Source organism: Limanda limanda, chromosome 14, assembly GCF_963576545.1.
Source record: "Limanda limanda chromosome 14, fLimLim1.1, whole genome shotgun sequence".
Classification (NCBI taxonomy): domain Eukaryota; kingdom Metazoa; phylum Chordata; class Actinopteri; order Pleuronectiformes; family Pleuronectidae; genus Limanda; species Limanda limanda.
Genome location: NC_083649.1, coordinates 22,410,052 through 22,435,186, shown reverse-complemented (window position 1 = coordinate 22,435,186; position 25,135 = coordinate 22,410,052). Strand labels below are relative to the sequence as shown.

The window sequence follows — 25,135 nt, the reverse complement described above, 5'->3', positions numbered from 1 at the left end:
CTCCTTGTTGGCCGCTGAAAGCTGGCCTGTATTTGTGTGTTGTTAATGTGGGTTCAGGTACATTATGTTTTTTTCTCTTTTGCGTCCCTAGAAATATCATCAACACACCCGCTCGAGGTGAGTCCTCCTGATAATATCCTGCTGTTTTCTCAAATGGGGGCTATGGGGGGCTGGCATGAGAAAGACCAGAGAACATCTGCAGAATCTAATGCAGACATTTTCTTTCTCAAATTCATGTAAAATGATCAAACCTAGCACTAAGCTTAAGCAATTAATTTCAACTCATTTACACCTAATAGTAAAAGAGCAAAAGTTCACTCTGAAGACTGTAAGGCTGCTGTGGCAAAGTCCTGCCACATAGCATAATACTTGTGATGCAAAAACCACTGACAACCACATAGGTGCTTCAGGGCCTGCTCTTTCCCTCTCACTCTCTCAGCAGCATCATCATTTCCTCCCTGCTTCACTGTGGCAGGCAGCAGCGAGGTTAAGCTGCCAGCGATTCAACGATAGCGAGAGGGCGACTGCAGCTGGGGGTTGCAGATAGCACATTCTGTCAAATAGCGTCAGGCTGCCTGCATAATGAAGTGAAGAGAATGACGGTGAGAGAGGGAAAAATAGGAAAGCGGGGGGGGGGTTGGTTTAATTTGTTATTGCTGAAACTGATACGGCTCCTGCACAGTCTGAGAAGCAGCAGGGGCCTCAGCTCGTAGGCAGGAGGAGATGAAACATTAGGTTGCAGACGGATTAATTATCAGATCAACATATATAAGCCGTTTTTTCCTTCCTGTAATGTGTAAACGAGTGATGGGTCTTTACTTGATGTAATAGAGACTTGCATCAGTAATTTGGTGCCTACATTCACCATGGTGTCCTTGTGCTGTTGGAATGGTCATGTGTATTTTAACCCTTTCCAGATTGACATATTTGCATTTCTAGATTGCTTTTCAATTTTAAACATAAGTTTGTGGGCTCGCTTGACTAAAAGCTGATCCTTGATGGATGAATAAAATATACCTGCAACAGTGAATATATGAAGCATTGTGTTAGTTCATGCAGGACAAGGAGTCATGTACTCAGCTGTCATATGCCATCAACCATGATAGGTCTATGGGTGCTCCTCAGTCTCTCACTAGTCACCGCCCATTCTTACACCGAAGCGGTCCCTTTAAATACGACCTCCTCCTCATGGACCCTGCTCAGCTCCACTGCCACCCACACCATGCTGCCGGCAACTAGCCTCCACCGCCCCAGCATCCACCTTACTGAGTCCAAACATGGTTGTGGTAAGTGGTATTCATCTTGAAAAAATGCATCTTGCCTGCTACCCCACCTGGGGGGATTTTTCACGTGTTCCCTGTTTTATCTTAGCATGCTGCTTGGCTAATCCAGGGAACATGCTAAGAATGGAGCCATCCATGCCAAGCACAACTGTATCCCCATTTGTGCAATAAATGGGTAAATCATGACAAAGTGTTCTGATATCATGTTTGGTTAGGAGTCTAAGAAAAGGTAGCTACATATTTAAATAGTGCAACCAATACATCCCACCCTCCATCAGCCTTCTTGTCCAAGCTTCGCACATATGGACGCGCACTGCCTGGAAACTGCCAGAAGCCGATGTTTCGGTGACTCGAACACTCCGGTTGAATGCAGTAAGAGCACAGAAAGGCACATATAGGTCAGTTAGTGACAGAGAGGTACACCAGGTAATCATTTAGTTCTGACCAAATTAAATGATTATTCCTGTTTATTACAGTCCTGTGAGAGCCACAGACACCAATTTTTACCCTATTTTTCAGACAAATTGTTATTGATGGCTATCAGGACGTGGATTTGAACAAAGATACAAAGTGTAACCTTACCTTTAAGTAGCTACTTTATGTGTGCAATTGTGGAAAAAGCAACATCTGGCACAATATCAAGCCCTGCAGCTACCTCCAGTGAGGAGGGTTATTTATAAAACATACAAGTTATGGCTTATGGACACAAAATATGCAAAAGCAAGTGTATGGTCCTTGAAAATATATGAATATGATGAAATGACAGAAATGTGACAAAATTATGAATACAAATTAATCAGAAACCTTTCTACTGGTGACGTCAAAGCCACACGAGATGTCCCGTCTTTTCCAATGCAGCCTTGAGGACACGCTGTCTGATAACACTGAATAACATTACTGTTGCTTCAGACTGTTACATTTATCTTCATATCACTCTCCTTGATCAGTGCCTTCTTTGTCATGATACGTTTCTCAAGTGACTTCTACCCCCTCCACCCCTCCCACCACCACCGCGATACACATACACCCACACAAGCACAAATGCCTGCACGCATGCCTACATGGCTCCCCTCAACACCCCATGATTTCATTAGTTTCATATTAGGATTAATGGAGCTCTTCTGAGGGACATAAATCAATTTGAGAACACTTTTCTTAACCTAAGCCTCAACCTGCAATGGAGCCATCAAGCAGAGGGGTGGCTAAGGGGCAAAAGGCTGGAACAGCCACATCATTGGTTTGCTTTTGCTGGGCCAGGGTGTGGGTGGGGAGGGGGCACAAGTAATTTTGCCTTCAGGGTTTATGATCGAAAGAGTTCCCCCTTCATGCTCTATCTATTAAACCCCAGAAAGCTCCCCCTCCACCCATTCGGCTCTTCCGCGACCACCTTCTCCTTTCCGCCTTCCATCCATCCTTCCATGGCACCATGATTTACAACTGGTACTCATGCGCTTCCTGGGAATTGATTTCCAGGGAACTGTGCCTTGTGCCCATCCTTTCTGTGAGGGCCATAACGATCAGGCTGTGGATCATTAGTTCGGACCACTGTTTTCCACTGCTCTGCTGGCTGGGTGCCATACATCTCCCCACTCCACCCGAGTCACAGCCGCTGTTAAATTGCCTGTCGCCTTTCCTCCGCTGCCTTCTCCTCTACCCCCACCTCCTCAGCCCCAGTCACACCTCATGATCCTCATCCGTCCTCTTTTGCACCACAGCATTTATTGAGAAGCAAGACGCTGCGCCGAAGCCGAAGCCAGTCGGGAGTGTTTATACGTGACTGAGGACTGAGAAAATCCCTCTCCCGTGTTTCTCCCGTCCCAACACACTGTCCTTCACCTCAGCAGACAGATTGCTCATGCTCTTTGTGAAGGAAGCCATCAAATGACAAACAAGGATGCCATATGACCACAGATGGCCTCTTGTGACAAAATGCTGACTGGGGATAATATGAATAAGAAAATGATGGAGTTGTCATTAAGAGGGTTTGTGCAGAGCAGTGGAGCTCATGGTTCAAAGGCTCTTATTACATTCCCTGAGGAACAATATGTTCTGATTTGTTTGATGCACCTCTTGAGAATGTGCCAGAATTGAAGGCCTGATTGAGCTTCCAGGGTTATTTTGAAAGACCGAAGCTAGTATTTTTTCTTGAGTGCTCGGCGTGCTGCCTTTTCCCTCTTTTCTTTCATTCTGCAATCTTAAAGTTGACAGAACAATAGAATAACACTTTTCTAGTGCAGTGGTGCTAATCATTTTCGTTCAGTTTCAGGGCCACAATCATGCCGCTGATGATCTGCCACATTCACATTTTGAAACTTCAATTGCTGTTAAGTGACAGATCTGGATTGGCTAAACAACAGCGTCCTGGTATAAATAAATGTTTCCGTGCCTTGAAGTTGAAGTCATCGTAACTCGTGTCTGAAGACATTACAGCTTTGAGACGGAAATCATCTCCAGCTGCTGTCTTGTGGTTTCAACCTTTATTCAACAGGATCAGCTTTGTCAAAGTCACCACCCCCCCTTTAACAAATTGAATTTATTCATTCATGTTGGGAAACAAATCCAAAACTGGTCAAACAACGGTTTTCCTGTACAAAGAGGTCGAGCTAAAACAAACAGCAGCACAAACCAACAGCCTCAGCTGCCTCTAATGGCTCTACACTGCTCTCTGGCATTAGCAGGGGAAGCTTCTCGAACTCGAGCCTGGGCCTGGCAGCGTGCACTGGCAGCGATGATTTACAACAGCATTTAAGTGAATCTAATAAGCAGAGTGAATGCTTCCCGTTGCTTTGGCATGGCCCGTGCCTGGGCCCTAATCATTCAAATATTTTGGCAAAAGGCAATGCGACCGCTCCTCTCCAAAAGAGAATAATGAGACACGGAGCTCTTAATCACAGCAGATCAGTTCAAATAAATGAAAAGAGAATCAAAAGCATTCTTTGCAGAGGCAGCTCCGCTCTCTGTCCAAATGAGCTGACAGAGGGCCAGATCTGTGAGATGGAGATTTACCCAGGAGATAGAGCAGATTTTCCATGACTCCTGAAGCACTCTCTCACTCTGGCAGACTACAAAGTAGTTCTGGAAGAAACAAGGCGCAGCATTTGTACTATTTTTCATGAACACGTAGGCTCAAAGTAATTATATATAGTACTTGCACATACAAACACAAATATTCTGACCAGCCCGAGAAAAACGACGCGCCACGATTTTCACAGCTTTTTAATTAAGAACTCCTCCACGCTCGTTCTCCCATCACACCTCGGATGCTTTCTGTAAACCCACGCAGAGCAACGCAGTGGCTCTGACACCTCATCCAAACGGAATAATTCACCATGCTCTCCCTTGCCAATTCTCCCCTCTGCCAATCTGAAACCCTTCCACACACTTCGCTCGCTGAGACAGCGCTCTAACAAACGATGCTGTCAGTTAACAAGATGGAAAAACATTCTGTTAATTTTGTCTCTCCCTCCTTCCCTCCCCTCCTAGGCTCGAAGTCTTGATGTGCGGAGACGAGGGCTGGATCACAGCTTGCCTGGGGGAAGCCTGACACAAGACAGGCTGCCGCTGACATGATGAGCCTCAAGACTGCTGGCAAATTCTTGTGATGTCACTTCCCGCTCTCGACAGCTCTGACACCCTGGCGTGGGGTACCGGGAAAATGAGGAATAGAAGGAGCTGCTGGAGAGCTGGAGGAGGAGGTGGTGGTGGTTGGGTCGGGGAAGGGGCGGGTGGGGGCCTGATGAGAAGAAACACTGGTGCGTTGACTGCGCAGCTCTTCTGTTTTCTTTAATGTTCCCACTTTTATCAGCAGTCGGAGCTGTCAGCAGTAATCACGCTTGTACTGAAGAGCTGCAGAGACGATAAGCCCGGCCTGTCAGCGCCGCAGACATATGCTGCTGCTGCTCTCTGTGTCTTCTTCAATGCTCGATGGCATTCTCCCCAGAGAGAGGGTAGAAAAAGCAGAGAAAGAGGTGGATCATCCTCGCCAGGAAGATGGAAGAGAAACTATCACATCTCCTCCTTCCTTAAACTGGGGTGGGTTGAGTGTGTCAGTCATCACAGTAAAGAGATCCTACGATTCATAGGAGAAGGATTTTTCACAAGTATCACGGCACAGGCACCTATATGTCCCTTATGGCTGTATGACTGAATCAGCAGCATCATTAAGTGCAACAAGGTAATTATAAAGTCACCCACAGATAAAATAACTCATTATTGTAGAGATCTTACTGGCACAAACTAAGTGTTCCCTTTTTAGAATAATGATGGTTTAAAAATAAGAAACTTTGTTCAAAACATGAAGCCAAGAAATTAAAAAAAACGCAAGGCATGTGTTCCTGTGGCAGCTTCATGTGAGGAGACTGGTGTGTAGTGAGTGGCCTCGTGTCAGAGCTGCTGCTATTTATTTTATGGCTACATGCCACGATCATTACAGGGATGAATAGTAATTACATGCGCAGAAAAACATGGGACACTATGGTCGCATCATATGCATGACAGGTGGCGTGCGACATTATAAATAAAGGAACGTGTCGCAGTCAAAAGTCGCCCGGCGTTGGGTTACCAATTATCCTTCTCTTGTGAGCATTAAAGCGCCGTGCATTGTTTACTGTAAACAGACGCAATTGAATAATAATGCCCTGGTCCCACCTGTTCACTGTGTGGGGGAGATGGCTATTTGGTCGGAATAAATGATGTGTTCTCTCCCTCGTCCTCCCTCCTCCTCTCCCTCTCTCCCCCTGACAATGGGGCCGAGAGGGCTGCCCTCGCAATGGGCATTAAAATAATGTGGGCTAACCTGAGCAGGGGTTAACCAGCTAATGTCCACAGTGCTGCTCCTCGGTGGACATGAATAATGCAGATCAGGTTCCTAAACAAGCACACAAATGAATCTATAAATCACCCAGGTCAGGGGAGTCTTATTAGACCCACACACACACACACACCCCACACACACACACACACACACACATTACATCCTCCTCCCCATCCCTTTGTCTGATTCCTCCCTGTCAGGTTCATGCTGAGGGAGCTTCCTTATATAAACATGTAGTTAAATGTCCTGTTGGTTTAATAGGTTGTGGACTAACAACTCAGAGGAAGTTCCATGCAAAGTGTCCTCTCCCAGAGAAAGAAATAAGGGGATGGTGTTTTATGATTTCTAAATGTTGGGCTAAAATAATTCTTTCTTGGTATAATCTGCAAAGAAAGACATTTGCTCAGTTTTTAAAGCATTTATTATTCTCGCTGTAAACACATGCTGAGCCTATGTTTTACCACAATGGCACTTGGTTATTCTAATCCTCCTGGAATTGGGGCATAACAAGCAAATCAAAACCAACGTGTGGAGCTACACTGTGGGGACAATGCAAACAGAAAACAAGGAATCTCGGCTAATTAAAAATAATGAGAAATAGGAAAATAAACCTCGGCAGCTTACATCCCAGATGTTGCTAAAATAAACTCAGGGGGAAGGAGATAAGTTATGGAGTGAAGGGTGCTCTGTTTCTGTAAACAGTGAGAGTGGATCGATAGAGATTTCATGTACAGCAGATGAATTACCGAAACAAGCACAACCAACAAGACACCAATGAAGCCTTACACCTAAATCTTTCCGAGGCCACCACTTGTGCTCATGACTGAACTACTTGATGAGGGATCAGCACAGGTTTTACCATTAATCCCAAGATTTAGGAGGTGACATTTCCCCCACCCAACCCCAACCAGTCAATTTCCACACTATTATCGCCTCGGAGAAATGCATGCGCTTTAATAACTCATCCTACACCTCCTGTGGGACCCAAGGAGGCGCCATCAAGCCCTACGTCTCAATCCTCCCCGTCAAAAAGGAACATGGCTCCAGGGAGTTCAGTCACTGCTGGACACATGAGAGGGAGGATGGTGTGTTTGTGTGCGTGTGTGCGTGTGTGCAGTGATCACACAAGCGCAGGAGTTGAGTTCCCAGAGCAAACCGAGTCTGTTTCATTTGTCAAATCTACTACGCGCTCCTCCATACTCCATCAAACAAAGCCACTGCTAGCTCACAGTCATTTCCCTCTCTCCCAATTACAAATGAGTCCATTAGTGTGTCTGCAATGAGCTCTGTGCTGTCTCCCAGTAATGGCTTGTGAGATTTCCATCATAATCATAATGGCTCCCAGAGCAGCCATGAGTGCAGATGGAAGGTCGCTCATAGGTAATGAGCTATCTCCCCACCCAAAGGGCACATGTCTTTGGGTTTGTTATTTAGAACTGTATGCCTACGACTTTGTGAGCTGACACATGCCTGTGATCGTGTGTTTGCGTGCAATCTCATGTTTCAATGTATGAAGATGAGGGGGCGGATTTAGGGAAGCGAGAACAGAGATGGGTGAGAGGATGCCAGGCAATTATTAACATAGTGAAATTGATGCCATGGCTGTGATTGTGGATGTTAAATCACATAAATCAAGCCGGCGTATGACAGCTAACACCGAATTCCATCCCCACATTAGTTTCTCCCCTCTCCCTCCCCTGGTTGTGTAACTTTGCCAAGCAGAATTATCATTACAGCCACTAGTGTCAGTATGACTCACCTCCACTTGCCATTCAAAACACATTGCAGTCCTTTCTCTGGCATCGCAGCGCAGCAGCCAGCACATCTGCATCTTTTGCCAATTATTCTCTGACTGCTGGTCTCGGTATCACTTTCAGAGAGTGTGTCTGTGCTCGCTGTGCTAGTGAGCTGGCTGTGTGCATCGCCATGGGGCATGTGGGGCTGCTAAGGAATGGGCTGAAACAGTGCTCCCTCATCCCATGCTTAATTGAGCAGAGAGCCGTGTGCTGTTGTGATGTGGGTCATATCAATGAGGTGACCTGACATTTTCATGTATCATTCAGATTTCATAAAAGCCGGTGTCTGCTTGGAGAAACTTTTATGTGAACAATCAATGGAGGATAATCACTGTGGGCAACACTGGTTTCCAGAGTATTGTAGAAGCATATCTGCCCTAATTGTGTCTGCTGAAGCCATGTACAGAGCCATATAATGATGCTTGGTTATTGGTAGCCTGTAAGGTATCCACTTTTTTTCTTGTCAATGTTATTTTGTAACTGGCTTCCAGACTGAGTGAAACATTTTCTATGAAAGAGCAGTACTGGGTAGTAAGTGGCAGTGTTATTAATTAAACTACACTTTTAAGTAATGTGGTTTTCAGCATGAAAAGTTTTTTTAGTAGTTCAATTCTTATGGATCATTGATCAGTTTTTCTGGGCCTGCATATGTATGATGTAGCACTTCTTTTACAATGGTGGTGTAGCTTAGGTTAGTACATTTATCTGGGGGGAGGTTCAATGCAGTGAAGGTTCATTTAATGTTGAGTAACAAGCTCACTACACTTTACGCAACTACGAGTGAGGAACAGCTACAGTTATGAAACCTTCAGATTATAGGTTTTACCAAAGCAGTCGTGGATAATTCACCACCTCACACACAACACATGTTCAATTATTAACGGAGGTAAGTATGATCAGGGGGAGAGCTTAGGGACTGGGTCTGCCCCCACAGTCTGGTAATTCAAAGCCAGCTAACATCCCACTGTGCTAAATCAAAAAGAATGGACTATTTACTGCTTATGCAGCTTTTTTTTTTGGCCATTAGTTCTAATGATGGAGAAATATACATAAGGGTCAGCCACATTCTATACTCAAGTTCACCTTCTTCTGAGAGGTCTGCCGTCTCCTGCGGCTTTAATTTGAAATCATTCAGAAGCAAAATGGTAGCTGTTTGATCTATCCCTTATTACACTGCTTCTTAAGAATTGGTCAGGCAGCCTCATGAATTCATTCATCTCCATAAGCTTTCTCAGCGCCACTTAGTCTTTGTGTAATCTGGGTGAGACCCCTTATCACTTCATTTGCACAAGCAGGAGACTATCAATTCCTGTCTTGTATCTGGGCCAGGCAAATTAGAGCCGAGGTGTTTGGATGTGTCCACACCGAGCTGCAGTGACAAGAAAGTGATTACACATTGAAACGCCATGCAGGTGTTCCATTTCACACCCTATATTTACAATATTAGCAGGCATTAGTTAAATATATTTGCTGCTTTATTGCTTGCGCTCTTTTTAGTACAGATGACAATCGACAGGCAATTTTCCACCATGAGTCACTGATGTATTGCCACTGTAAAAAGAGGGACACTTAAAAGCATTTAGCTGGTGCCTAGCTCCACACAGCAGCCTCGTAAAGGCAGACAATGGCTGAGCTTAATAAGAAACAGAATGGATCCCATGAGTGCAGAGGACCCATCAAGCTGGGGAATTTCATTTAATTTCCCCAGGGCCATCTATGTCTTGTACACATAATTAGAGCCCAACATGCAATGATCCTTGTGTTTTGTCAATAATTCCCAGAGGAGCAATCAGGACAAGGGTTGGACATGCCTCTGTGACCTGGGCTACTTGCAACAAGCTCAGCCACCTAATTACACCGCCTCTAACAAGCAGTGTGATGGTGATGGCGGTTGTAAGAGAAGCACGTGGGGGGTGGGGGGACCGGACTGAGCCCAAGAAACGAACGGTGTGCCGCTCCTCCTCCTCAGAGCCCCTGATGTCATTAGGACTGTTTGTGGCTGCTGCCGTGCATGCTGGGACAGCGTCGTCATTCGGACAGGCCTGCTCTCCATTTACCTCATTTAGGAACCTCCTCTGAAGTTACTCTCTGTCTCTGGTGGCTTCGACCGCAGGAGACTAGGGACATGGTCCTTTACAGCTGTGATTTGCTTGTGAGACTTCTGCCTGAGATTTCTACAGTGTTTTATAATCATTCATATGTCAATGATTACACTAACCACAAGCCAAATGATACTGGCCAGACCATTTGACAGTTTGTCCACAGTCAGTCAGATGATTATTTCACACATTATTTTCAGATATTGTTCAGTACATAGTTCCCTGGAAATACCTGATGCGCAACTACAACATGTTAGCCACATCGTTCAAATATGATGACTATTACTGACTTGTTACTGACCTATCAATCAAAAGTTAAAGGTACAGTGATGCTCTGTGAGAGCACTGCAAGAGCCTGTTGGGAAAAGCATGTTCACAAAACCTTTGAGAGAGAGATTTGTTCTAATCATTTATATCAACATTATCTCTGCCATAGATTGACTAACAGTCTGTAAACTCTGTTAATTTAGTTTAATTCACACTCTTCACGTTGAGTGCACTGAGTTTGCTTTTGTCAATTGCCAAGTAGCAGACGGAGAAATCCTTCCTCAGCTTCAGGGATAAAGCCATGTTCTGTGGGTGAGCTGAGGTTGCTGTGGATAGTGGAGAGACAGAGAGCCAGCAGCCAGTCAATTCTGAAGCAGGATGCCTGCAGAAATCATTGGCTTGACAAAAGGGCAATGAGGGGGCACGGGGTTCGCGTGAGAGTCACTGGCCCAGTTGCTTGGGGGGGATTATGTGCAGGTGAGCCAGGCCTTGACTGACATTCGCAGAGCGCAGCGAGAAAGTTTAACCTTGGCGTGTCAGAGAACTCACTCTCAGCAGGGAGAGAGGGCAGACAGTGAGACAGTGAGGGATGGAGAGAAAGTGTGAGAGAGAAAAGAGATAGGCTCTGCAAAGGGCTTCCTGCATAACAACAACCAATTTTTTTTTTTCCATAAGCGGCCCGTTTCCAGAGACTCTGGTTTGAACCCAAGGTCTTACTCCATGCATTATTAAAGACCGGTAACTGGCAACACTGCCTCATAAATAGAGATGAGGACAGACACCTGAGGAGCCAGGGCGCTGCTCACTCTTGATCAGCCACAAATCCACCAGCCTAACATGACCCAGAAGGTTCTACAAACACAGCGCGCCGCAGCACTCTTTTACCCAGCGGCCCTCTGTTTTGTTACTGTCACTGCTCCTGACAAATGGCGGCATATGGCGGTAAGTACATTACTGTGCAGGTCAGTGATGTTAAAAGTTTAGTCTAACTCAACATGTTCCGCAGCGTGGATGGATGTTATTTTTGGCTTAGGGCATTTTTAGGAGTGCTGCTAAAACAACAATAGTGATATGATTAGACATATAAGGAGATTTAATTATATGCTTAACAGATGGCTATGAAAATAATTGAATTATCAATAATAATATGCCATGGCTTCTAAATGTTAATGATAAAGAAGATTTGTTGAAAGGAGACTGATTCTTATATCACGTGTGCACAACTTAAACAGTGGAAAAGAATGTATTATACTACATTATACTATACTAGACTGTGATATATGTACACAATTTGAGACTTTTTTCTTTTTCAGGTCAGGAAGGATGGAAATGGCCTTTTCTATTTGCAGGTGAACATCTCAGTCAAACAACATATTTAGGATTTTTGTTGCTGATTGATTTATTTTCTATTCCCCATGTTCTCAGCTTGTGCTGGGAAATGATTCATTGCCTTTGAAACACGATTCACTGCTGCAACTGCCCCCCCATTCTATTTCAAGGACTTGGCAACCGTGTCCTATTCTATTGTGTGCATTATTACCTTTTATTGTTGGCTATGTATGAATGCCGAGGTTAAGCACTGAAGAGGCAGGAATAACGCATAAGGCCTTGTATAATATCACGTCTCAATGTAAAAGTCAAACCTTCTACAATTATATGTTTAAACATCACAACTGCCCAGATATATTGAATAAAATCAGGAGGTATTATAAAAAGCATTGGATTGGATTTTATGGAATACAAAGCAAGTTGATTGCATCCTACTTGAATACAGGTGCATTTGAGGGTCTGCACTTTTATAAAAAATAATCATGGTATTGGGTTATCCGAAGTGGTCAAAACACTTTTGTGCTCAAAATATCTTCCTTTTGACAAATATTTAATAGCTGCATACCAGAGTTGGAGCTCACATATTTCTGAAGGACCTGGTTTCAAATGAATTTAAAGTTTTATAAAATCAGCAACAAGAGGCATTTTTAAACTGTAGACACAGTTTCAGACTTTAACACTTTCTGCAAACATACTGAACTAGAATTACCGCACTGCGGTTGTCTGCCTCCGCCAAGAAGTGCCCTTTCTGTGTATATATTTCTACATACTTTATTCCAGATTCATATAAAGGTCACTGTACCCTTTAACTTTGACAACTGAACATAATTACTTCATCTTTGAGTGCAAGTGACAACTGATCAAATGTTGAAGAAATTCCCTCAAGAAGTGTTGACATATCACTCAAGAGGCCAAAAACAGCCACACTGACCTTGACCTTTTACCTTTGGCCACCAAATTCTATTCAGGTCGTCCTTGGGTAAGAGCGAATGTTTGTGCCAGATGTGATGAAATTTCCTTTCGGGATTCCTGATTTATTGAGTTAAAATCAACCAGGGCCACGTGACCTTGACCTTTTGACATTTAACCACCAAAATTAGTGAGAAATCAGTTAATCTTTAAGTACAAAGGGATGTTTGTACAAAATTGGATGACATTCCCTCAACATGATCTTTATGGTATCACATTCAATTAAAACATACTTTGCCAGCCCACCATGACCCTTTACCTCTGACCTTTGGCCGCCAATTCCAATCAGTCAGTTGACAAGTCCTTGAGTCCAAGTGAATATTTTTACCAAAGGTGAGGAAATTCCCACAAGGCATTCTTGAGATATCGCATTCAAGAGAATAGGAAAACATAATGACTCCGGTCATTTATTACATTTCCAATGGCTGCTGACCGATTTAATTAAAAAAAAGCTTTCAAGGCCGAATTTTGAATAACACCTGAAACCCTCAAAAACTTTTTATTATTTGTTGGCTTATCAGTCTAGACATATGGAAGGTTCCATTCTTCATTTTGAAATGATGTTAACTATAAAGGCTTAAACTGAGATGGATTATTTACAACATGTTGATAATTGCCAACATCTGGGATTTGAGTGTTTGCAGGTAGAGATGTGCTGTGACAAAATGAGAATTAATCTTCTCGAACAATCAGGTGCCGGTAAAGTTCTGGAGCTGCCTGGATTCGGCTCTGGAGTTCACATGTTTCTGTTACAGTACTTCTACACCAGGGTCTGCCCTTATCTTTCGAAGTTGAGATCTTTGCCGGTGTCTTCGGCCCACTCCCATTTCACCCCTTAGCCCTTCCCCTTCGTTTTGCACATTCACGTGTAGTCGTATAGGCTGTTTCCAATACTTGTTGGGACAGAGGGGAAGGGCCAAGGGGCAGGGCTCTTATCACGCCAATTTTTGCTCCCTTCACTGGTAGACAGATAAATTTAAGATTGATCTTAAGATTCTTTTAATGACTTTTAAAGCTCAACATGGGCTGGCCCACACATACATTTAGACTCCCTATAATCCTGGTCATCACCTGAGATCAGCCAGCCTGTCCCTGTTGGCTGTCCCTAGGTCAAGGCTGGCTACTTAAGGTCACCAGGCTTCCTCTTTCAGGGCCCGAGGCTCTGGAACTCCCTGCCTGATTAGATTAGGCTATCTAACCCACTACCGATCTTTAAATCACTGCTCAAAACTTTTTTTTACAGGAAAGCATTTTTAACATGCAAATTGTAATTATTTTCATTACAACCATCAGTCTCATAGAGTTCAAGTGGGGTGTTCCTGATCTCTCTCACCCCCCTCCTTTAATAAGGATTTAACAATTAAGATAATAATAATAATATCTTAGTTTTCAATGTATTATAGGTAACTTTTTTCAAAACAACCTTATGTAACTGAACTTAACTGCTCCTCTAATAACAAAGCATCCTGGCAGGGTTGCATACAGACCCCTGCTAGCAGCCTGAAGCTGTGAGCTTTAGATTTATACGTGAAATAATGCAGAGCAGCCAAGCTTTTCAATTTCAAATGTGATTGATTCACCTGCATTAGCATAGATGTTATGGGGATATTATTTGTTTGTCACTTTAGTAACTGCAAACAATAAAATCGGTTTATTTATCATCTCAACAATGTTATTACAATGACATCCCCGGCAAAACTGTCTCGTCTGTTTACATCGATGACTACTGATGATGTGACAGCTTCCCGAAAGGCTGTCCCAATCTGTAGGGGGAAATTTAAACCACTAACCCTTGTGACTCTGTTTCAAGGGGCAAGATAACCCTAAAAAACGAGAGGTAGGTGTGGGGCCAAGGGGTGAAATGGGATTGGGCCTGTCTTGTATGACTCCTGTTTTTCATTCTGATAGATTTGTATTCTTTTCATTCTTTTCCATTTTTCATCTGTATTAATAACTTCATCAAGCGCCCACTTCCTCACAGAGAATCCAGATCTTTTATAAGGGGGCTGGCATGATGTACTTCGGATAAAGTCCAACGCTTCTCACTCAGACGTTTGTGTTCTCCCATACAGCCTCTCTGGAGAATGTCAGGAGATTATCAGGAGATCGGTGCATGCAGAATGTGTTGTGCGTGTGCTGTATGCTTCAAAACATTTAGAGCGATGGTAAATTCAAGATAGTTATGGTGATGGATATTCAAGAAAAGTAAGTAAGTAAGAACAGCTACATGTTGCCATCATGTGAATTTAAGGGAAACAATATGCAATCTCTTGGCATGGGAATGTACAACATATACAAAACCTTGGGTAACCATCTTATTTCAGACCAATCAAAAGGATGTGGAAATTTGTGTCAGTTAGGCTACTTCCGTTTAATCACCAGTGTGACAGTCAAGTGGTGAAATGTCTCTACTCTGTCCTTCTGTCCCATGTCCTTATGCTCCGCAGTGTCATTACTGCGCTGCTGGGCAGACGGGCTGGACCACAACGGTGGATGGGAGACACTAAGGGAAAGGGGAGGTTACAGGGGGAGGACACAGTGGGTGTGTGTTTGAGTATGTGTGCGACTATCTGGGGAGTGCTGCTGCCTGCTGACCTGGTCATCCATCAGGCAGCCCCCCCACCAACACACACACTCTCACACACACACACACACACACACAAACCAGTGCGGCTCTATGCCAGGTCTGGAATCTCCACATTAATTTCTCATCTGTGGCGCCCTAATGAGCTCCGCCTGCTCATCTTCCTCCGAGACCCAACTGATTATCAGACAGGGGACGACCATTTGTCAATGGCAAGAGGTGGCATTGACACTGCTGACCTTGCTACCAAGGAAAGAAGAGTATACAAAATGGGGGAAATAGGAGAAGAGTAGGAAAGGATAGAAAAGGTAAAGAAAGCAATCGACAGCCCCAGAGTGCCACTGTGTTTTCTGGTGAGCTGTGGGCTTGTGTGCATGCGCCTCAGAGGAAGCAGGGATTTGTCGGTTATTGGATGGAGGGGAGTGGTGTAGGTCTGCGACACCAGCTAACCTTAGCCAGGGCTGCTGGGACTCCGTGGGTATCTATCACAGTGGCAGCCCCGAGACCCAGACCGGGGGAAAAGCCACAGAAGTTGCCAGGGGAGGGAAAAAAGCTAGTAAAAATTTAATGCACTCCGCAGAGCGGTCATGTCATACTTGGTTATGGAAAATAATCCCAGATGCCTGCAGTGCTAAAATGGAGCTGTAATGTGCTCGCCTCCTAACCCGGCCTGACAGCCATGATGTACGACTACCATTACCGGAAAATATCACTTCAACTAACCCGTGATCCGGCTCCGCTAAGGGTCATATTATCCATGAGGAACAAATTACACTCCCCCAAAGTAAATACAAATTTCCTACACTGACTGGGTACAAAGCACGGAAGGGGGAAGGGGCAGGCGGAAACGTTACCTATGACAACGCTCAGCAGAGTGACAAGGATGATAAAGTACATGACAAATCACTGGCTGACAGGGTACTCTAGTGCAATCAGCCTCAGCCTCGGCCTAGCGAGCACCCACTCAAGCCTGTAAACACTACTCTCTTCCCTTGGAGGGGGCAAAACACATAATCTTTTAACGCTGACATGTTGCTCTCTCCTTTTATTACTCATCCTTCCCACTGCAGTGGAAAGAGGAAGGGTTGGAGGGGGGGGGGTGTAAAATGGTTTTATGTACAGTGCTGTCGAGTGATTGAGAAACACGACTCTTGTGCTGTAATTGCCTGAGGGCAAACACAGCAAAACAATAAAGGAGCAGAAACAGCAAATATATTACCTGTTCAGATCTTTATTTTATGTCAAGGACAAACAGGTTCTCTCAGCTGCTCTTAAGCACCCACTTAGATCCCTTGTCTCCAATAAGAGCAAAGCACAGCAAATTACAGCACTCTGTTGCATAGCCATTAATAAGACACAAAGCATTTTTTTTTTAAATGGCATACACAGCTTGAGGCTGCTGATAAAGCAAGTAAATAACACTTAGTAAAGGTGTGGTCCCTATAAAAAAGCCCAGAGGCATGAGAGAGAGAAATAAAAAAGCTGCAGAGTGATAAAGTCTTGCCCAAAAAGTAACACAACAGGACAACAGTTAAGCTGAGGAACCCATGAGCTGATATTCACACTCAAAAGTGTGAGTGGCAGTTTCAAGGTGCCACTTCCTAGCAGAAATCACTTAAGCATTAGCAAGTCCAGACGGAGCAAGTGCCTGAGCGCTCTTGACAATATCACAAAGACTGCAGAAATTTGAAGCTGTCAGATTCTAATACAAAAAAAATCCACATTGAGTTAATTTCTATGGTGCATACATTTTGCAAGGTTTTTTGGAATTTATATTACGTGTTCTAATTTTCCCAAAGGATTTAGAGAGGATTTCCAAAGCTCTGGATCATTCAGAGTGAGGCTTTCACTGCCCCCTCAAAAGGTCTCAGATAGTGGACAACCTGTTGGTGTTAACTTCACCATGAAACAAGGTCCAGTTACTGGGGCTTTGTTGGATTCACCTGAAAAACACCAGTGAAGCAGTACACTGTAGCTGGCTCCAAATGAGCAGGCCAGTTTAACCTAAGGAAATGACTTCCCTGATCCTGCTTGGATCCTTTAAAAGGGTACACTGTGGAGAGGATGAGAGTTTCGGGAACTCCATGTTATTGACAGACAAAGGTGAAGAGATTCGCTAGGGCCAGCACTCAAGTGACCCACTGTGTAGTATCGGTTGAAAAGAAGGCAAACCATCTTGTTTTACATTATGAATGAAATTACCTATACATGTTTACTTCAGTTTCTGAGGATTTGTTTCTTTCACATTTCTCATATACAACATGAAGCTTTAAGGTATTCACCTTGCCCTTCTAATTATCTGAGCTCTGAATGCACCATAGGACAACTGCCAGAGAAAGAGTGAGACTGGTGGTTCTGGGGGCCGTGGCTGAGATGCTAAATATAACATATATGGTGCTAATGATCCCAGTGTTGTGTGACGAGTAGCTATAGTGACTTGAACTCCTACCTGTCTCCCAGCAGGCCATTAGCATGTACCCAATGTTGGAGCTGGGCCTTCCTACAGGTCACTTTGTAATGAGCTAATGCTCCGACAGTTTTCAGGCACCACCTCACAAACACACGAGCAGGATTGTGTGCACACATTCTCTGAGATGCGAATAGCTGTCTCTTATCAGAGCCTGGCAGCTCCCGCCGACACGGCAGAGGTCTCCTACACCAGGCAGAACATGATTTCTCCTGGGAACACTTTTTCCATTTCCTGCTTTTGAAGGGAAACGAAATAAGTCACGTTTGTCCTCATCTGAATACATTTGACCCATTAAAACGACTCTGCTCTCCTGCGTCCTTCCCTGCTGCGGCGCTGTAAAGTAGACTGCGGCGCCCACGGAATACAAATGACAACAGTGGCAGTGGGCGTAGCGTGCCCGGTGCCTGGCAGGAGCAGATAGTAGCAGAGGTGATCTGGACTGGGGGGGGGGGGGGGGAGCGGGAGCGTCAATTAGTCCCTCACATCAAGGAAGAATGCGTAAGTCAGCCGTCATAGGGGTAACCTATTTACTAATTCACTCCTCTGTTACTTTAACACACAATTAATCAATGACAGGAAGGTGTAGTCAGTGCTGTTCATCAGGAGCATAACATGAGCCAGGGTGAATTAATACTGTCACTGGGGGGGATTACAGCTCACCATGCTCTCTCTCTCTCTTCCTGAAACAAAAAGGAATTGCCACCGAGACAGGAGCAATTTAAATCGACAACACTGAGTAATGACTCAATTTGCTGCACAGTCTAAACACCACAAGCAAATGGCATTACTAAATCATTAGAGTGGATCTAGATCTCTAGTTAGAAGCCACCCGGTAATATGGCTGCTCTTAGAATCTATGAGTTACGCTCAGAATACCTGGAGATAATAACTGGTGCTGCACTGAGTACTGCACAGAAGGCTTAAAACAAACTTGCAGACACTTACATGCAATAGGATATTGCAATAGATAAGACCACAATTGGACAGCTTCTATTTCTAAGACCAATGCCAAACGTAGGTACACAGTAGGCAATTATGTTTTATGTGTTTGTTTTGAGAAAAGAAAATATATTTCCATTGCTGTTTAGTTTGAGAATTTGAGCTTTCCCACAGAATTTTGTCCACACATTTTTTACCATCATAACTGAGCAAAAAATCTGGAATGAATTTGACCCGACTTACTGGCATCTCTAGGAGAGAGGTCACATTAAAGAGCATGCAACAGTTAGATTCTCCGAACCATCTCCAGACCTCAGTCACTGAGTTGAATTTGCCCAGATGAACAGACAGAGATCCTGCACATTGTGGTACGTTAACATACACGTCTTCCAGAGCTTCTTTAGATTATTAACCTGCCAATCATCTGCACAGATTCTAGCATTTGTGTTTTTTTTGCTTATGAGAAATGACGGGTATATAATCTGGTGAGCGCTCTTACAGTCCCAGGACAAGACACAGCAACAGTGGTGATACTAGGACATTTATACAAGAGTCAACCATCGGCCCACCTTTTATATAGATATCCATATTGCACCTCCTAGCCAATTGCTATAGACACAGTACATTGTGGACAGACTCTGCTCCAGACAGAGAAAAAACTCTAAATTGAGTAATTCCAAGAGATTGTACCTGCACCATCAGGCTACACCCCTGAGGATTTCTCAAAAATTATTCCGTCTATTTCCATTGAACACTGTTTTCCTCGGTAGTTGTATAACTGGGTAATTATCTCTATAAATTTCTGCTATTTCTAATTCACAAAAAGCGATTGACAGCTATACATGGTATGCAGATATAAGCCCTGCACTATATATTGTCAGTGCTATCGGCTTTAAATAAAACAAAGCCTGCACCCTCAGCCCCGGCTGTCACAGCACTATTATTTAAATGTCATACAAATCCTAAAAACCCAGAACAGTTCGATTAAGATTTAGCACATCATTAAGTCATTTATAATTAATGCAGAGCTAATTAAGGATATCTCAGTTATTAACAGGATGTTGAATTCTAATTACATTAAATTTGCAGCCTTTAAAAAGTTGAATAATTAAACCCTTATGATGTGACTGATTTGGTGAAATACCTTAAATGATACAGTGGGAAAAACAACAGTAAATGACAAACTTACCGTGTCCTTGTCAATAGTATGTTAGAAAAGTGTCAGGCTTACCTTGTCGTCCTGGTCACTCTCTGTGTCACCCTGCAAGAAAGAAGAAAGGCAACAGTGAAGTTCGGAATAATTTGTCTGCATCCCTGTTTTCTAACTGTTCATGCTCGGACTGTATTCAATTCCACCACAAAGGACTGCCATAATCCAATTTACCTTTCAAATCAGATCTTTAATAACAAACTCATCACAAACTCATATTCAGTGTGTGAATATCATCAGATCACGTCATTAACTTGCTACACAGGCTCCGGCATGTGAAACAAAGAATATTGCCATGCCCTCATCGAAACCTATATATGAAATTCAGACGGAGCAGGGATCTCAAAACACTAACCTCCACCAGAATTATAATTCCATGATATGTGTTCCTGCTTGAGGCTGGGGATGGTGAAATGACAAGAGGAGGAAGGGAACTTTGTAATGGAGGGAGGAAAAAGTGGTTAGATTTCATTTTTTCTTTCCAATTTCAATTTCAAGGTCCACTTAATTCTTTATCAACTAATTAGTGTAATGCTGGGTGACTGGCGGCCCTCAACGTCGTGCATATGGCTGAGGTGCAGAGAAGCACTGGAGTCAGTAATGAAGAAGGCACTGGGGGGGATATGGGCAGCGGTTGGCATGGTGTGTGTGTGTGTGTGTGTAGGCGGGGGGATCTGGAGTGCAGGGAGGGGTTGGTGGGTGTCGATTAAAGGAGGGAGGGGGTGAAGGAAGGTGGTACAATGACTGACAGCACAGGGAGTTAGCGACAGAAGGCGCAGACATTTCTTCTTACTCTCTTCTTTTATTTTGCCTCCATCTCATTTTTTACTATTTTTTTCCTGCTGCCCTGCAGAGCTCAAAGGTACCTGACTGAGCTCGTTGTTGCTCTGCTTCTCAAGTTGGATGGTAAATGGGGCCTTGCGAGCTCAGCAGGAGCATAGCATCCAATTTACAGGCCTGTCCCACTTGGCCCCAGGGGCCGCCCGCGGCACACTGCCATGATGGTCAGCTCCAGCAGCTCATAAATTATGCAGAGGCAATAAACGCACTGGGCAAACAGTCCTCAGACGTTCTCTCTCGCTCTCCATTTCTCTCTCACTCTCTTTCTCCACCGCCCACAACATTCCACCCCCCATTTTTAATACAGTGTGCAGAGAGTCAGCAGCCATATAGACTGTGAGCTGGAAGAATAAATAAGGGAAGTGAAAGACAAGTGCAGATTTGGAATTACAGGTGAATGGCTGTGTTAGACAAAAAGCAACACAGTGAGTGCATCTATTTCTCGCTTCTGAATAAATGGGCGTGTCACCCGTGTACCACTCTCTCTTGTGGCCTCCCACACAGGACTGACTAATGTAGCAGCAGACAGGATCTGATGAGCAGTACCAGCCGTCTCTACCGCTTCCATGTATTCCGCCGCTCAGAAAGTGACAACAGAAATGCAACCAGGAGCTCATTAGTTGCTTCTCTGCATGTGCACACTACATACCAGGGAACACAGGCACGCAAGGGGTTCAAATAATGGACATCATTTTAGATTTTCCACTGTGTTGTGATCCATAAACCACTACCAGCCTTTCTTTCTCATGTTCCCTTGTTCCGCTCTCTCTCCTTTCCCCCTCTTCCCTGACTGTGCAGCCAATTGCTTTGATTGCCAAGATAGAAGCTGGCTGGAATGACTTGCCCTTGCTTGTGAAGCAAATGGAACATGCTAATGGAACTCATCGTATTACCCGATGCAAAAGTGCCATAGCTCATTACTTTAAGATAAAAGGATATCATTGTAGACGGCAAGCAGAATTGACTTTCTGTGCTACGACTTGATGATGATTTAATCAACTGCTCTCTTTCACTTCTCATCCGAGCGCCTGTCGCTTTCACAGGTGCCACTAAACGAAGCACTCACACGGCTGGTGGGGGAGAGAAAAGAAAAGGAATTGCTGTCATTACTTTTTTTTACCCCAGGAATAGAGGTATGCAAATTTCCCAGAGCGTCAAAGGATGGAAAAAAGGGAGAACTTAATAAAATTGAAATACCTTTATAATGAGCAAGGTAAAAAAATCTTGAGATCAGGCCTGACAGGCAAGGGCAGGCAATCTGGTTGTCCTTACAGCGCAGACACCAAAGCTCCCTCAAAATCGCTGCTCAAGCACAAAGTCAAAAGTAACAAATAATAATAATATCTCTGAAGACATGAAAACACATCTCAGGCATACAAACAAGTCAGGGCTGTCACTCACAGATAAGTTATCATAGTGAACTAATGCGTTGCCTCATGCATAAAGCAACCTGAGGCAGGGGGAACAGAATCCCTGCATATCTGGATTTTGTTTTGCTCCTTGAATTTCTACTCCTACATTAGAAACAGACAGAAAGCTAGAAAGTCTCAGCTTTGTACTCGGCAGTTGGAAATGTCATAAATGATCGCTAGACCTCATCAATAATAACTGAGGTACGGTATTGTTTTTTGGAGGTAAGTGTGAGCTAAGAAAAATCGGTTATTGCCATGATTCTGGATAACATGAATACGTGCTGTCAGGTGGGAATAAATAAGTCTGCACAGCTATGATTAACTGTAATATCAAAAACACTTTATATCAAGCCAGGGAGGACATGTCTAATGAAAATGAAAACTGTATATAAGAGAGTTAAAATGAATATATTATACTGAAGAGTGAAAAATGCCCAACAATGGAGCTATTGAGATTAGTGGAGTTAGGTCTCCAACAGGCGGAGGTAGGAAATTGGTCTTATTTACAGTCATGTACAGTAAGGAAACCATTAGTCTTGGGAGGGGATTGACAAAGAAAAACGATACTTTACACAGGCTGCTGCTTTTTACACAGGGCCAGCATTATACTGTACAGCTAGACCCTAGTGTTTAGTTTAAGTAACACAGGAATGTCAAACATTAGCTTCAGCTCTAAGAGCTGTTGATGTTGGCTTGTATCCGGAGCACTTCTGATTGCCCCCCTGCTCTCACCCGGGCCTCTCTTTTGGCTGAGTGCTCTTACAAATTTCCCTACACTCTGTCCAAGCAACGAGGCTTTTGTTTATATTGGTCTGAAAGTAGGAGTAAATTATTCTTGTCCTAAATCCTCTCCAGCTGAGTGTTGTACTGGCCCAATAGAAGGGGAGCATAAGAAGCCACGGCTGAATGCTAAATGATACAGCTATGCTTTCCTCTGTAGCAGCAGGGATCACCAAAGACTCCTGCCAGAGCTACCCGCAGAAAAACGTCTGTACTAAAGAGGTAACCACATCACAGGAGGATGCGTGCAAGGCAAGTATGCCATGTTCCCTTTTCCAACATAACTTCCTGGAAATCCACTGGTCTACAAACACTAACAGATGTTCAGTCAATCAAGAAAAAGATTACATGCTTAAACGATAATTCTGAAGGCAAACAGAGTATGTTTAACAGGCTTATTATAATTTCTGATCGGCTGTTTCCAGTGTTGCCTCTAATCTAGCATTTTCTTAAATGGCACCTTCCTAAGTCTGGATCCATGATAGATTCATATTGCCGCTCCCATGAGTAACATTAGCCTCAGGTTATGCTGGTTGCTATCCATGACCTTAAAATTAATAGTGGTTGATGTGGGCTTCATTAAAGCGCCCCGCTACACAGAGGATGGTGTCTGTTTATCAGTCTGTGCCAGGTTGTCCTGGAGGATGGCTGAAGGGGTTAAAGCCCAGGAAAGAAGCCAACTTGCCTCCATGCCCGGGAGCTGGAAAGACAGCATGAAAGATGGCAGCCATTGCCAGGGTCAGCTCCGACAGTGCCAATTTGATGTGCTGTCGTCAAGGGCTCCTCATTCCCTTTTCCTAACAGCTCCTTCCTGATATAGCTGCGCATCCTGATGGTTTTCTGATGCAAACAGTCACATGGCAAAATGTTTTTTCCCCCTCCCGCTGCATCCTCCTCCATCTGCTGCTGGGGCCTCGGTGCCGCCGACCGCCTGCCGGTCACAGCGTGTGTGGAAATTAGCTGGGGAGGAGGTGCTCGCTTGTGCTAATTACATTTTAATCATTGGAAATGTGTTGGCAAATCAAGCCTTGATTGCCATCTTGGAGCCGAGTGCTCCTCTCTGCAGGTTGGGGATGGGGGGTATGTGGGGCTAGAATGTGGATGAGCCCAGACTTGCCAAGCTGGACAGCTCACCCTCCACAATGGCATGATACGGCTGCACGCCTGGCCTACTGCTGGGGCTGAGGCTGTGCCACAGTACACTTGGGGAATAAAGGAAGACCAGGATGTTGAAATGAGGATCTGTGCCATGCTTATTCTTAAATCCCAACTCACACATCGCACATCCATCTCTCTTTCTCCAACTCCCTCTCTCTTTCTCACCATTACACACGTCTGCCAGTCCTGCCACTGTGAATTGAGAAACAACAAATAGAGCCGGGCAGGAGGAGACTGATGAGCTCAGGGTTTGCTACACAGCACCTGCTTTGGCACACAAAGCCGGAGCAGCAGGCCAAGTCACAATACGCTCACAAATTAGATTCCTATAGTAGAAATGAAAAAAAGAAACTGACTCAGCTACATCAAATTTAGAGTTTTTCATAAAAAATGGGGGATAATTTTAAACTTGGCAGCAGGAGAGAGGTCGATACATCTTGCTGACTGGAGATGGAGATGTGGTCCAGTTCAATATGCTCAATCATCAGCTGCATGTGGCGCTGTCACCTGCTGTGACTTATGGTTTTAATGATTATCTGCCCTGGATAGACCTTCTGTTTAAAAGCCTCCTTTAGTAAGTTAGTGTTAAACAGGGCTATGCTACAGACTAATTGGATGTTTGTTTCATCATAATTAAATTAAAACCGAATCTAGACTGTACCTTTACACTTGAGTGAACCTCAAATAAACTCTGGGATTTATTTACTATAAAAATAGGTCCAGCAGGCGTACATTCCATGAATGGGTTTCCATAGAAGACAGCTTTGTAAATACACCTTAAAGTTCAGCGAGTGGAAGGAAATTCGACATGTCATGCCTGACTGGGACAGATCATTAAAATAAGCGGGATCTGTGGCGACGACATTGAACATCTAATTTCCACAGCGTCTGCTTGATGTTGAACTGTCATATAAAAATATGGTAGGAAAGAGGAGACCACAGAAGAAATCACAAGGAAAAGAAAACAGGACAGCTTAAGTGCTTGAGACAGTCTATATAGTTAAATAAGGCAAACACCTCTTTCAGCAGCCAAGAATGTTTCGTCAGGGAGGACCAGACCTCTGTCTGGACTCATCTAACCAGGTCTGATGTGCAGCACCAGCCAAATGCAACATCTGAATGCAATTTCCCCATCAAATGTAAAACTTTATCCTGAAAATACCCAACTGGACCGCAAACTCTAGGA

The 25,135-nt window shown here is 44.1% G+C and overlaps 1 protein-coding gene across 1 annotated transcript in view; it reads right to left on the bottom strand.

Annotated features, from left to right (window-relative positions):
- The window catches only part of auts2a (activator of transcription and developmental regulator AUTS2 a), a 291,838-nt gene that overhangs the window by 76,366 nt on the left and 190,337 nt on the right, over nucleotides 1–25,135 (bottom strand). Inside the window, exon 5 of the mRNA XM_061086071.1 lies at nucleotides 19,781–19,810. Coding sequence (XP_060942054.1) covers nucleotides 19,781–19,810 — 30 coding nt within the window. The remainder of the gene's footprint in view (nucleotides 1–19,780; nucleotides 19,811–25,135) is intronic.